The sequence below is a fragment of the Panthera leo genome, chromosome C2 (genome assembly GCF_018350215.1).
Source record: "Panthera leo isolate Ple1 chromosome C2, P.leo_Ple1_pat1.1, whole genome shotgun sequence".
NCBI classification, from domain to species: domain Eukaryota; kingdom Metazoa; phylum Chordata; class Mammalia; order Carnivora; family Felidae; genus Panthera; species Panthera leo.
In genome coordinates this window covers 84,166,584-84,182,059 of record NC_056687.1, presented here as the reverse complement: position 1 = coordinate 84,182,059, position 15,476 = coordinate 84,166,584, and the positions used below count along the sequence as shown (strand labels likewise).

Genomic DNA, 15,476 nt, shown 5'->3' with positions numbered 1-15,476 from the left:
AAAACAGTCTCTTTAGCAAATGGTGCTGGGAGAACTGGACAGGAACATGCAGAAGAATGAAACTAGATACCTTTGTTACACCATAAACAAAAATAAACCCAAAATGGATGAAAGACCTGAATGTGAGACAGGAAACCATCAAAGCCCTAGAAGAGAAAACAGGAAACAACCTCTTTGACCTCAGCCACAGCAATTTCTTGCTCAACACGTCTCTAAAGGCAATGGAATTAAAAGCAAAAATGAATTATTGGGACCTCATCAAGATATAAAGCTTCTGCACTACAAAGGAAACAGTCAATAAAACTAAAAGGCAACTGACAGAATGGGAAAAGATATTTGCAAATGACAGATAAAGGGTTAGCATCCAAAATCTATAAAGAACTTATCAAACTCAACACCCAAAAAACAAATAATCCAGTGAAGAAATGGGCAGAAGACATGAATAGACAGTATTCCAAAGAAGACATCCAGATGGCTAACACATGAAAAGATGCTCAACATAACTCATCATCAGGGAAAGACAAATCAAAACCAAACTGAGATACCACTTCATACCTGTCAGAGTGGCTAAAATTAACAAATCAGGAAACCACAAATGCTGGTGCAGATGTGGAGAAACGGGAACCCTCTTGCACTGTTGGTGGGATGCAAACTGATGCAGCTGCTCTGGAAAACAGTGTGGAGGTTCCTCAAAAAATTAAAAATAGAATTACCCTATAGCCCAGCAATAGCACTACTAGGAATTTATCCAAGGGATACAGGAGTGCTGATTCATGGGGGCACATGTACCCCAATGTTTATAGCAGCGCTTTCAACAATAGCTAAATTATGGAAAGAACCTAAATGTCTGTCAACTGATGAATGGATAAAGGTGTGGTTTATATATACAATGGAATACTACGTGGCAATGAGAAAGAATGAAATCCTGCCATTTGCAGCAACGTGGATGGAATGTTTATGCTAAGTGAAATAAGTCAGAGAAAGGCAGATATCATATGTTTTCATTCATATGTGAATCTTGAGAAAATTAACAGAAGACCATAGAGGAAGAGAAGGGTAAAAAAAATAGTTACAAACAGAGAGGGAGGGAGGCAAACCATAAGAGACTCTTAAATACAGAGAACAAAGTGAGGGTTGATGGGGGGAAGGGGGTAGAGGGGAAAATGAGTGATGGGCATTGAGGAGGGCAGTTGGGATGAGCACTGGATGTTGTATGTAAGTGATGAATCACGGGAATCTGCCCACAAAAGCAAGAGCACACTGTACACACTGTATGTTAGCCAATTTGACAATAAATTATTTTTAAAAAATAATAATAAAGAATTTCAGGTTGTAAAAAAAAGTATACAATAGAGAGTGGGTGCAAAGCTATAGTAAATATAATATGGTATTAGCAAAAAAAGATATTTCATTGGAATAAACTAGAGTTGAGAAATAGACCTATTCATATATGGTCAATTGATTTTCATCCAAAGCATCAAGTAAATTCAGTGAGGAAAATGATAGTCTTTTCATTAAAAGATGCCACAATAATTGGATATCCATATGGGAAAAAAATAATAAACCTCAATTCCTATATTACCTCATACTCCAAAAAGTTTTTGAAGGTGGGTCATATACCTAAATGGAAAGGCTAAAACTATAAAACTTTTAATTTTTTTTAATGTTTGTTTATTTTTGAGAGAGAGACAGCTCAAGCCGGGGAGGGACAGAAAGAGAGGGAGACAGAATCCAAAGCAGGCTCCAGGCTCCAGGCTCCAAGCTGTCCGAACAGAGCCCTATGCAGGGCTCGAACTTGCAAACTGTGAGATCATGACCTGAGCCAAAATCGGATGCTTAGTGACTAAGCCACCCTGGCACCCGAAACTATAAAACTTTTAGAAGAAAACTTAGGAAGATTTCTTCACAACCTGGGAATAGGTAGATGTTTTGTAGGATACAATAAACAATAACCACAAAAGAAAAAATTGGTTAGCTATACTTCCACAAAATTAAAAACTTCTTAGACTACACAATTAAGGAAATGATCAAGGAAGCCACAAACTGGGTGATGGTATCATAAAACATTTATCTGACAAAGGATTTGTATCCAGAATATATAATGATACATTAAAAGCTCCTCTAAGTCTATAATAACAACAATGCAATGAAAAAAATGGATATAAGACTGGAGCAGAGAAATTTTTACAAAGAAATGTACAAAAGGCTAGTAAACATACAAAAAAGTGTACAATGTTATTAGTCATGAGAAAGATGCAAATTAAAACTGTAAAGAGATACATACCAATATACACTTAGAGGAATGGCAAAAATTAAAAATCTAAAGGTTCCAAGTATTGGCTAGGACATGGAGCAGCTAGAACTCTTACTTTTAAATAATCTATGGGTCACAGAGAAAATTTTAAAGAACATTTTTTTTTAATATCCAGAAGTTAATGAAAATACGGTGTATCAAATTTTGAAGGATGAAGCTAAAGCAGTGCTGAGAGAGAAATTTATAGCACTTGTATTAGTGTTCTCTGGAGAAACAGAACCAGTAGGAATATACGTAGATGTATGTAAGAGATTTATTATAGGAGTTGACTCATGTGGTTGTGAAGGCCACAGAATCCCACAGTCTGCCGTCTGCAAACTGGAGAAACAGGAAAGCCGATGGTATGATGCAGTCAGTATCCAAAGGCCTGAGGATGGCCCCTGATATGAACCTGGAGCTCTGACATCCCAACTTAAGAAAAGAAAAAAATTCGTCCTTTGCCTTCTTTATTTCATTTGGGCCCTCAGTTATGATACCCACCTACATTGGTAAGGGCATATTTCTCTACTGAGACTGTTTTATCAAATACTAATCTCTGGAAGATATAGATAAATACCCTCACAGACACACCCCAAAGTAATGTTTTACCAGCTGTCATCCCTTAGCCCAGTCAAGTTTAGATTAACCATCACAGCACTAGATAGTTAACATTAGTAAAGAAACACTGACAGAAACTGAAATTAGTGCTGATTAAAGAATCAAAGGGGCGCCTGGGTGGCTCAGTTGGTTGAGTGTCCGACTTCAGCTCAGGTCACGGATCTCGCCGTCCGTGGGTTCGAGCCCCGCGTCGGGCTCTAGGCCGATGGCTCAGAGCCTGGAGCCTGCTTCTGATTCTGTGTCTCCCTCTCTCTCTCTGCCCCTTCCCCGTTCATGCTCTGTCTCTCTCTGTCTCAAAAATAAATAAACGTTAAAAAAAAATTTTTTTTAGAAAAAAAAATAAAAATAAATAAAAATTAAAAAAAAAGAATCAAAGATGTGATATTAAGCTTGCTTCGTGAAATATTGTAATGTCAATCTTGCCTGGAGAAAAGAACAGGGATTCTAAAGTTAATTCCTGACTTATGTGATTTTTGTAAATTTACAGAATAATTTTTATTTAGGCTTTGGTCTTAATCTTTAAAAAGGGTGTGATCTCCTCCCAGAGGTTTTATGAAGATTTGACAAGCTAGTGGATGTGACAAAGTTTTATAAAACTTTTAATGCTACATAAATGTTAGTTATATTTATACTTAACACTAGATGCTAAAAATGTAAAAAAATCTTAGAATAGCTACTTATGGTGAGAGTAATTGGCCAAACTGTCATTTACTGTAAGTATTTTGAACAGTAATGTAACCAATTCAAATAGGCTTATAATCTTCTGTATTAGCTATTTTATCCCTTGGTAAACAGATTCTATTGAATGGTCATTTCTTAAAATACAAAGATTGTTTCCTTTAAATAGCTACATGATATCTTTATGTATTTTTATATTTTATTTAATACCAGTATAAAATTTTCAGGCATATGAATATAGTAACACATAATTGATATGTTTCATATGCTTTTTTTTCTCATTCCAGGTCAATGAATACATTTTTGATAATTTATCTAATAATCCTTATTTCTGAAGCCATCATCAGTACTATCTTGAAATATACATGGCAAGCTGAAGAAAAATGGGATGAACCTTGGTATAACCAAAAAACAGAACATCAAAGAAATAGTAGTAAGGTATTTTATGGTGTTCTTGACTCTGCTATAAAGGAAACTATTCTTTGGCACAGTTGATGATTTGGTAGTGACTTCTGATAGGAGTGACCACTGTGATCTCCTAAAACCATTACTATTGAAGGGTGACAGAAAGACACTGCAAGTCAGAGTGACCATTATGTTTATACTGGTATACTTTTTGCATTTTAAGGCATAAGCAATTGTATTTCCTAAGACATGACTTGAATAATTATAAGAGATCACAAAAATTTAAATCATCTGTGTTGGCATTCCCCTTCACTACTACAAATTCAGTTTTTTTATTTTATTTACTGTATGTTGTAAGTGAATTAAAGAGTTGATTTATTTTCAATTCTTACTGTCAGTCCATTGATAAGATGAAGTATTGATACAAAATTTGTCATATAATGTTTTAAACAATAAATATGGACTACCAAGACAATTTAATCTGCAATTTTGGTAAATTTGTCTCCAGATTTCACATTAGATTAAAATACAACTATTGCAAGACAGATGTGGATCTCAAGAAACCACAAAGCAGATCACAGGAACATATTTTCCATATCATTCATAATTACTATTTCACCTTTCACAGAATGCATGTTAAAATGTGATACTGCTATGCCATTGAAGTAGGCTATTACTATATCATCTGTAAGTAAGAGTTTTAATTTACAGCAGTTCTAGTCTACCAATTTTTAAATAAATTTTGAATTAGAGTCAATTTTTAGTTATCTTTGATTTTGAAGGGTAGAAGTAGAAGAGTAAGTATACTTCAAGGATTATTAATTAAATATTTTGCTAAAGGTTATTTGAGTCACACCAGGCCTTTTGGTAGCTTCTAAAAAGTAACAAGTAGTTTGAATTTAACCTTTTCTTTTTTCATTTTGTTCAAGATTCTAATGAGCAATAAAACAACCAAAAGAAATGTATTAAAAAAATGATTCAACAAATGAATTTCAATTCATGAAACTTCTGCTTCAGAATATAGTTGATGGTCTGTTTAGACATGAAACTTTCTGATAATTTTTCTCCGGTCATACTGAGGAAATTCTCATATGTATTCTTGTATCAATCATTTTTTTGCCTAGATTCTGAGATTCATTTCAGACTTCCTTGCCTTTTTGGTACTCTACAATTTCATCATTCCAATTTCATTATATGTGACAGTTGAAATGCAAAAATTTCTTGGATCATTTTTTATTGGCTGGGATCTTGATCTCTATCATGAAGAATCAGATCAGAAAGCTCAAGTCAATACTTCTGATCTGAATGAAGAGCTTGGACAGGTAAAAAAGATCGTTTTATTTTGTTTTGCTAATTTTTTATTTTTATCAAAACAATACATATACAAAGAAAAATACTATGAGGCTTATACCAAAAAATAGCCCTACTTTGCTCCACACCTAACTCTTATTTCTCATTTTTAAATCTGAAATCGTTTTTCCCATTATTTAGCACTACTGTATATAGTGTTCTTTCTTGATTTTTAAATTTTAGACATTATTTATTACGGAATATAAAGATATACTCTTATGCTGCTGTTTATACACACATACTCAGGTACATACCTACTTTGCCTCCCTATAGCCCTCTAATATTGTTATATCACAATTAGGGATTCAGTAAATGTTATTGACATTATGTTGACTCTTAGTATTGCTCACTAATTCCTAGTTCTTTATGTGTATCCTATGATACTATAATTACACTTTGTTTTTTATATGTTATTTTCCCTAGAGTTCATTGCTCTGTTTTTTCATTTGCTTAATTTCTGTATGCCACAAACAAGTCTCTGATTAATATTTGAAATATCTCTCTACATACTCAAACATATCAAGTAATCTAGGATTTCCTTTCTCTTTCTTTTTATGGTGGCAGCTTTTTTGAAGACTTTTGTCTTTCTGCTTCAATTTGGACTTATTTCTGGGCCTGCTTCTTAGCTGTCACCCAGGACTTCCCTTTACCATTACTCTAGAAATTCCTTTGCCTCTCTCCTGTTTTGGATCTCCTGTCTCCTGGATCCCGTGTCACCCCACATGTGTCTTTTTCTCTCATTTTGGTGGAACACATCTTCTAATAACTTCCTGAAAAAGGATGCATGAGAGGAGACTATTTTGAGACTTTGGATGTGTGAAAATTCTTTATTCCTTTTTTACACTTGATTAGTAATTTAGTTGTATAATGCATCCCAGGTTGGAAATTGTCATTCTTCCATATTTTAAAAGCATTTCTCCATTTTTTTCTGGCTTCCAATGTTGCTGTTAAATGCAATGGCATTCTGATTCTGATTTCTTTGTTTGTGATCTCTTATTTTATCTCTGGAAGTCTTTAGGATCTTCTCTTAATGTGATGATTCTGAAATTTCATGATGAGGTACCTTGGTGTCAGTCTTTTTTTTTTTTTTTTTTTTATGCTTTCATTGGACAGTGAGCTCTGTGAGCCCTTTCAGTCTGGAAATACATGTACTTCAATTCTAGAATTTTTCTTACATAATTTCTTTGATAACATGTCTTTTTTAATTTAGTATTTAGATATCAGACCATTTATCTTGATTCTCTAATTCTCTTTCTTTGACTTTCAGTTTTCCTTTACTTGTTTGTGTTTATAATTCTGGAAGAATTTGTCAACTTTATCTTTCTACCTATCTGTTAATTTCTTTTATTTCTGTTACAATATTTTTAATTTCTAATATTCTAGTATATTTGAATAATCTTTTTTAATTGCATCATATTCCTTTTCTTGAATATAATCTATTCTTTTAGCTCTCTGAAGATATTAATGATGGCTATTTAGTCTTGTGCTCCTTGCATTTTCTCTTTGCCCCTAGTTCCTTTCTCAGTAGTCTGTTCTACTACAATATGGCATATGCATTCCTAAAACTTATTGTGCTACTTAAAATTACTTAGTAAAAGCCACAGGACTAATGGGATTAGGAGTACAACAAAAACTTTGTCAATGACACATTTAAAATAGATTGTTAAGAAATGCATAAGTACTGTAATATATGTGGCATTTTATCCTGAAATAGACCAGAAGGTTTCTTGTAGAAGTGACCATCATCGAAGTATTGCTACCTGTGTGTCATTGTAAAGTATAGAAAGGAAGGTTATCTGAAAACAGAAGTGGATGGGTGTGGCTTATAACACCCATGGTGACCTGAGGTAACTGGTACCTGTTTGAGGCTTGCACATTTCACGTGTTCCTTCTGGGCTTGGCAGTTTGCTGGTGTTTCTCACAAAGGAAATTGTGCATAACCAAGTGCAAAGTGCACGTTATGTTCAAATTGTTCCCTTATATATCAGCCATATTGTTATAAGTTCATGTTTTCATGACCTTGTTGTAGCAAACTGTCTCATTTGTCTTAGACTCTACCTTTCTTTTAAGGAGTGATCCTCAAATGAATGCTAATCTTTGGTTTTCTTTACAAGCTTAAAAGTTTTCCATAGAAAACCCTAGCAGCCCAGCTATGTTTTGGCACATCCCCAGACATCAGTGTTGGTCTTTTCTCAGTTTCCCCAGAGAGAATTACTCCAGTTAGTATTTTTGCTGCTTGTGATTGTTAGGGCCATCCAGTAGAAATCTCCGTTTTTAGTGTACTGCCACACTCCTGTTTTTAGCTGCCTCACACCTGTTTTCAGCTTTCCACAGGGTTCAGATTCTCTCTGGTTCAAGCTCCTCCTTAGACAATAAACCTTCCAGCTGTTGCTCGGATAGATGTAAGGCAGTCTCAGGTTTGCAAATTATGAGGTGATTTCAGGTTCCAGACTGTTCCTGATACCTCCATTTTCTGCGAGTTTCTGGGAAAGGATTGCCCCCATTGCTTAGGTTTCATATTCTATGTTCTCTTAAGTCACTTGCCACTCATTCAGCTCCTTTCCATCTTCCAAACTTGTTATATCTCCCTTCTCATGTTGTCTCATCTACCATTATTTTTGTTCTTTTTTTATTCCTCTATTCTTATTTAAGTGAAGTTTCAAGAGGAGCAGAGATAATTGTACTTGCTCAGCCTGCCATTTTTAACCAGAAGTTGATCCATTTATTTTTAACATTTAGGAGGCTGTAGTAACTTATGCTAAATATTAATTCATGTCACATTTCTTCAATTATGTATCACATATTCAGGACCTAAAAACAGAGCCTGCTTTTACTTCTCCAAACACATTTTTTCCCATTTTTTCTTTCCTTTGACCTTTTCTATCCCAATTTTCTTCTCTTCCTCTTTCCTTCATGTTAGAATGTTGTTTTTCTGAAACTTCACACTGTTTGTGCATATCCATATCTGTTTTCTTTTTAATAAACTTTAAGTGATAACTTTGTAAAATTTCTAATTCATCTCAGCCTTTCTTTTTACTTTTAAGCCTGCAAGTATTTCATAATATGTTTATTGCCTATATTCCTTTACCTATTTTTATACCAGTGAAATCTACTTTATTTCACACTCTCCTATGTCCTTAAATTTCCATACTGTTAAAGAAACTACTCTTAGGGTGGTGTACAGTGCCCTCTTTGTCACTAAAGTTAAAACTTCTTGATTTTATACAAATTTTTAAAAATCAAAATTGATTTCTTTTATTCATCTCTATCTAATCTTAATTCTAAAAGGTCCTCCATGACTGACAGATCTCTGTCTATTCTAATCACTTTTGGAGTATTAGTTCTGTTTGCTGATATATTTTGTATCATAATTTTTTATACCTTATTCTTATTATTCTTCCTGATCTAAAGTGTTTTTGTTTTTGTTTTTGTTTTTTTATTAACTTGTATAGGTAAGTGACATCTCTCTGTATCCACCTTTACAATTCAACATTTGCTGTAGTGGGCAGTCTTTAATATCACAGAGCAAAGATAAAATATTTTATCTTATTTCTAGTTTCACTGTTTGTTAGCTCTGTAACTACGTAAGTTATTTGACCTAACTCTTCCTTTGTTTCTTTTTCTCTAAAATATACATAGTAATAGTACCTGCCTCATGGAGTTGTTGAAAGTATTGGATGAGTTAAAGTGTTTCGAATATAGTGATCACTGTACAATTACTGGCTTTGTTATTACTTTATGTAGCAAAATTTCTGTATTTCAGGTGTTGTATTTATCTTTACTACTTTCAAGAAAATGAACTTCAAGGTATACTTTTTTACTTTATTTCTTGGTCCAAACAATTTTTTTTCCAGTTTTAACTCTACCTTCCTTTTTGTATATTGATCTTTTTATTCTGCAATCTTTGATGAACTCATTTGTTAGTTCTAGTGGTTTTTTTAGTGGATTCCTTAGGATTTTCTATATATAAGTCATGTTATCTACCAATGGTTTTACTTCTTTTCCAATCTGAATACCTCCTATTTCTTTTTTCTTGCCTGATTGCCCTGGTTAGAACCTTCAGTACAATGTTGAATAAAAGTGGCAAGAACAGATATTTTTACTTTATTCCTGAACTTAGTTTAAGGGAAAGCATTCAGTCTTTCTTCATTAAATGCTAATTATGGGGTTTTGTAGACGTATTTTATCAGGTTGAGGAAATAGCCTGTCCCTAATTTGTTGAATGTTTTTATCATGAAAGGGTATTGGATTCTGTTAAATGCTTTTTCTGCATCTGTTGAGATGATCATTTTAATAATAGAATAAAGAACAAGTGCCAACTTATTATTATGGTGGGTTTCATTGATTAATTGATGTTGAACCAGTTTTGCATTCCAGGGATGAATCCCACATGTTTATGGTGTGTATTTTTTATATTGTTCTAGATTTGGTTTGTGTTTATGTTCATAAGGGATATTGGTCTGTGGTTATTGTTTTTCCTTATGATGTCTACCTCGCTTTTTAAATGATGACTTTCTCAAATCATCATTGCATTAATTAAATCCTCACCGTGATCCTAGTTTGTATCAAGACTTAACTATTTCAATCTTCTCTTTTTGGGCCTACCTTCTTTTAGGGTTAATTTTCCAAAATTAGTCTCCAAGAGTAATACAATTATTTGTCTTACCTTTTTAAAATATTTTCATTTAGGGGCGCCTGGGTGGCTCAGTCGGTTGAGCGTCCGGCTTCGGCTCAGGTCATGATCTCGTGGTTTGTGAGTTTGAGCCCCGCATCGGGCCCTGTGCTGACAGCTCAGAGCCTGGAGCCTGTTTCGGATTCTGTGTCTCCCTCTATCTCTGTTCCTCCCCAGCTCTGTCTCTCTCTGTCTCTCTCTCTCAAAAATAAATAAACATTAAAAAAAAATTGTAAAAATAAATAAAAATTAAAAAATAAAAAAATAAAATATTTTCACTTAAACATTTTCCTTTTCCCTGAGTTTGTCTCCTACCCTTGGTTTCAATTTCCCCATCTATCTATTTTAGATAGCTTTCTATCTCTGACTTCTTGTATTGCTATGACTTTGTGTTCCTGTTCCCAGCTCTGTACCATTTCTTCTGGAGCACATACCCTTTCACATTCTAGGTTATTAAGCATCCCTTCCACCCTTGCTCAAAGATCATTCTTAATCCTACTACTTCAAAATACCTTATCCAGGAGAGGAAAAAGAACTATTAATACCACATTATCAGTCAGCTCTACAGATGAACATGCATGTAAAAATGCCACAAACTTCAAAGTGTATGTGTATATAGACTGAAATTATTTTAGGTTACCCTGTTTTGTTTCTGGGTATCTTTAATTATTGTGCTTGGATTAAAGGAATCTCAGCATCAGTATGCCAATGTTAATAGGTAAGCTTGACTTTAGGAGATGGGCGACAAGGTTTTTTTGTTTAACATAGGACCATAAACACAAAAGTTTTCTTTTTTCTTTTATCTTCCATCTCTAGGTGGAATATGTGTTTACAGATAAAACTGGCACATTGACAGAAAATGAGATGCAGTTTCGGGAGTGTTCAATTAATGGCATAAAATACCAAGAAATCAATGGTAGACTTGTCTCTGAAGGACCAACACCAGACTCTTCAGACGGAAACTTATCTTATCTTAATAGTTTATCCCATCTTAACAACTTATCCCATCTTACAACTAGTTCTTCTTTTAGGACCAGTCCTGAAAATGAAACTGAACTAGTAAGTAACTTTTAAATTAATAAATTGGAATTTCGTTTGAAATAATTCTCTCTGGTAGTTGCTCAATTGATTGAAGGAGAAAAAGTTTAAGTGTTAGTGGGACAAAAAATATATATTTGAAATGTATATCCTTTGATTCAACACTGAGAATTTGTGGTGATAATCCAGTTTAACTTGTCAATTAATGTGTGTCTGCCTTAGTTCTCTGGGTAAATGAGACTAAGTTAAGAAGAACCCTATGCCTTGAAGTAAAGAAGTAAAGAGACTTTGCTAAGAAATAGAGCTTACATTCATTTAATGCTTCTTGAGACCTCACTTTTTAAGAGGTCTTACAATTTGGCGGTGCCTCCCAAAAGATACTCTTATGTTGAAAGGTCATAAGCAAATGTAACATTTTACTTTTTGGAGTCAGAAGCAACCAGCTAGTATTCAGGCAGTTCAAGATTATAGCACTCTTGTTGTAAATCTAAGATAACCAATTATTAACAGTATTTATTGACATTTTTTAGAATTCTGCTTATGGTTTTCTAAATGTTATTTGGGGATGGTATTTTTATTGTGAATATTATTTTTCTACAGATTAAAGAACATGATCTCTTCTTTAAAGCAGTCAGTCTCTGTCACACTGTACAGATTAGCAACGTTCAGACTGATGGCATTGGTGATGGTCCCTGGCAATCCAACCTTGCACCCTCCCAGTTGGAGTACTATGCGTCTTCACCGGATGAAAAAGCTCTAGTGGAAGCTGCTGCAAGGTATAGTTTAGTCTAATTTTCAAATCTTCAGAAAAACATCTTTTAAATAAAGAACTACAGATACTAGAAAATTATTTTAAATTGTCAGACAAAATTCATAAATGCATAAAGGTAGAATTCATAAACACATAAAGGAGAATTTTATATGTGTCATTAATTTTGTTGACAAGCTTGCATTGAATCATATTTTGAAGAGATTTTTAAAAATCTGGTGACTGTGAAATATGAATAATATAATTTGTGAGAAATATTTGTGAATGTGTTGTTTTGGACCTACTCTGATCCTTCAAGTTCTTAAAAATAATGCCATATTCAAATTAATTTTTTTTATTTATTTTTCGGAGAGAAAGAGAGCACATGCAAGCAGGGAAGGGGCAGAGAGAGGAAGAGAGAGAATCCCAAGCAGGCTCCATGCTGTCAGTGCAGAGCCCAACTGGGGCTCCATCTCACAAAGAACCATGAGATCATGACCTGAGCCGAAATCAAGAGTTAGACACTTAACTGAGCCACCCAGGTGCCCCTCAAAGAAATATTTTTAAATGCATCTTAAATGTGTATTTTAAATGTTTTTATTCAGGCTAAGTTATAATGACGTATTGTGAAACATGAAATAGCGTCTTTAAATCTTACATTTCTTAGGGTTCCTGGGTGGCTCAGTCAGTTAAGCATCTGACTTAGGCTCAGGTTATGGTCTCATGGTTCATGAGTTCAAGCCCCCCACATCGGGCTCTCTGCTGTCAGCACAGAGCCCACTTCAGATATTCTGTCCCCCTCTCTCTGCCCCCACCCTGCTCTCATGTGCTCTTTCACTCAAAAATAAATAAACATTTGAAAAAAAATTTTTTAATCCTATATTTCTTCTCTTTTAATCCCTAGAATTGGCATTGTATTTATTGGCAATTCTGAAGAAACTATGGAAGTTAAAACACTTGGAAAACTGGAACGGTAATTTTTTTCTATATTGTAATCTTCTGTGTGTTTAGTATAGAATAGGAATCTGTAAACTGTGGCCCATAGGCCATATCTGGTCTATGGCTTGGTTTGTACAGTCTACAAGCTATATTACACTTTTAAAGGATTGTTGTTTTAAAAAAAAAATGCAACAGAAACCATATATAGCCTGCAAAGCCTAAAATATGTACTGTCTGGACCTTTACAGAAAAAGTTTACTGACCCCTGCTCTAGAATGATGTTAATACTCCATTGTACTTTTTCACAGTAATAATAACATTGTACTGTGAATCTTTCATTTGTATTTTAGCTTAATGGTTCTTGAGTTTACTCATGTTTATTTTTATACACTCCTGGGGTAATGAGTTCCATAAGTTCTTACTGAATAAAGAAAACCTTCCTTATATTTACACTGCTTTATAAATTAGTCCATTCCTGTTCTAGTCATATCTTTCATTGTTTTATCAATTCCAATTATATCTCAACTGTAGCTGTCCCTTGCCAAACTATGGTTTTCCAAACTAAAATAGAGCCATTTTTTGGCTAATTTCATGTAGAAGCCTATGTAGCTCATTTCATCAACTTACAAACCATCATCCCACTCAGTGTTTTTCTTTGAGATGTACAAAACATTTCATATAAACATCATTATATAAATCCATCCCAAAAACTTCAAGCCACACCTGACCCATCCACACAAATTCTTTTACTGCTCCCTATAAAGGCGTTTGTTTCCCTACCTGTACACACGTACACTGTTCTAGGTTCAGAATCACTGCTGTAATGATCCTCTGTTACTAATGTCAGTGTGTTGTATTTCTCAGGTGTGTTTGGGCAGAGAAAAGGGTTGAGAATCAATTACCTTTTTTAGAAAAACGTGGAGCTGGGCAGATCTGGATTCCAATCCTTGCTGTGCCACTCACAAACTTATATGACTTTAGGAAAATTACTTAATCTTTCTGAGTTTAATAGTCCTCATCTGTAAAATGAGATAAGACCTACCTTCTTTGGTTCTCATGGGTATTAAATGACATAAGGTAGGTAAAGTACATGGCATTTGGTAAGTACTCAATAAATGTCAGTTCCTTCTATTTCTATCTTGTGTTATTATTAGTGATTCATAACCCATCATCTTGAAAATGTACTTGAGATTAATTTCTTATTCTAAATCAACCATTTTATCTTTTATAGGGGTTCTTGTCAAAGATTCACTTACTATTATTCAAAAAAAGTAGACTTTTTATCTTATTTTTTTTTTCCTTAGGTACAAACTGCTTCATATTCTCGAATTTGACTCAGATCGTAGGAGAATGAGTGTGATTGTTCAGGCACCTTCAGGTAACCTGTCTAAATTTTTATGAATTTTTATTTATCTAATATTAAGAGTTTGATAACTGATTTTTCTCTTTAGGTGAGAAGTTTTTATTTGCTAAAGGAGCTGAATCATCAATTCTTCCTAATTGTGTAGGTGGAGAAATAGAAAAAACCAGAATTCATGTAGATGAATTTGCTTTGGTGAGTGGAGATTTCTAAAATATATAAAACTAGAAGATATACATATGAAAGATTTAAGGCTTCATTTTTGCATTAGTAATTTATAAAAAAATTATAGAAATTCTGCAGTTCTGTTACAGTATGTGTTGTCTTCCACATTCTTTGGTTATAAAATGACTTTTAACCTGCTAAAATTCAAGTCTTCTCTTTGAACCTATTACAATCAGGGTATTTCTGGCTACAAAGACCATTCACATTAATACATTAAAAAGAGGAGTTTACTAAAAGAATATAGGGGAATCCCAAGGATGTGGAGAAACTGGCACCTTCATTGCTGGTGAGAATATAAATGGTACAAACACTTTAGAAAATAGTTTGACAGTTTCTCACAGAACATAGAGTAATAAAGGTAACTGTATAACCCATTCACTGCTAGTTATACACCCAAGAGAACTGAACACATGTTCACACAAAAACTTAGTAGCATTTTTGCTAAATAGCCAAAAGGTGGAAACATTCAAATTCCATCACCTGATGCATGGATTAAACAATGCGTCATCTCCATATAATGGAATGTTATTTGGCCATTAAAAGGAATGAAATACTTACATGCTACAACATGGATGAATCTTGTAAAGGTTATGCCTAGTAAAAGAAGCTAGTCATAAATGGTCACATGTTCCATTTATATGAAATATCCAGATTAATGGAATTCATAGAGACAAAAAGCACATTAGTGGTTGCCAGGGTCTGGAAGAAGGGGTAAAAAGGAAGTGTCTGCTGATGAATATGGGATTCCTTTTAGGGATGATGAAAATGTTCTGTAATTAGATAGTAGTCATGATTGTACAATTCTGTGAATACACTAAAAACCACTGAATTGTACTCTTTAAAGGAATGAATTTTATGGTTTGTGAATTAGGTCTCTTTTACTAGAAGAATGTAGGAGAATCTTACAAAAACAAAGTGCCACACTTCATCTGAAGAGGAAGATTTTTAAGCAGCTCTCTCTCTCAGTCTTAGGAACTCATGATCTCTTATTTCTGCATTTCTATAAATGTATGCTCCATACTCATCTCTGCTCACCTGCCTCCCTTTTATGGTTTATTTTCTCCCATTGCTTGTTTCCTAATTGTTTATGATGTAGTTCACCTACCACACTGTAACATCCATGAGAACAAAGACATTCTTCTACTTAACA

The 15,476-nt window shown here is 33.9% G+C and overlaps 1 protein-coding gene across 9 annotated transcripts in view; it reads left to right on the top strand.

The window, feature by feature from the left end:
• The window catches only part of ATP11B (ATPase phospholipid transporting 11B (putative)), a 130,292-nt gene that overhangs the window by 62,120 nt on the left and 52,696 nt on the right, over positions 1–15,476 (top strand). For all 9 annotated transcript variants that reach the window (XM_042902946.1, XM_042902945.1, XM_042902952.1 and 6 more), the window contains exons 11-17: positions 3,877–4,027; positions 5,119–5,316; positions 10,833–11,075; positions 11,655–11,830; positions 12,707–12,775; positions 14,046–14,119; positions 14,193–14,296. In XM_042902946.1, the coding sequence (XP_042758880.1) occupies positions 3,877–4,027; positions 5,119–5,316; positions 10,833–11,075; positions 11,655–11,830; positions 12,707–12,775; positions 14,046–14,119; positions 14,193–14,296 (1,015 nt within the window). The remainder of the gene's footprint in view (positions 1–3,876; positions 4,028–5,118; positions 5,317–10,832; positions 11,076–11,654; positions 11,831–12,706; positions 12,776–14,045; positions 14,120–14,192; positions 14,297–15,476) is intronic.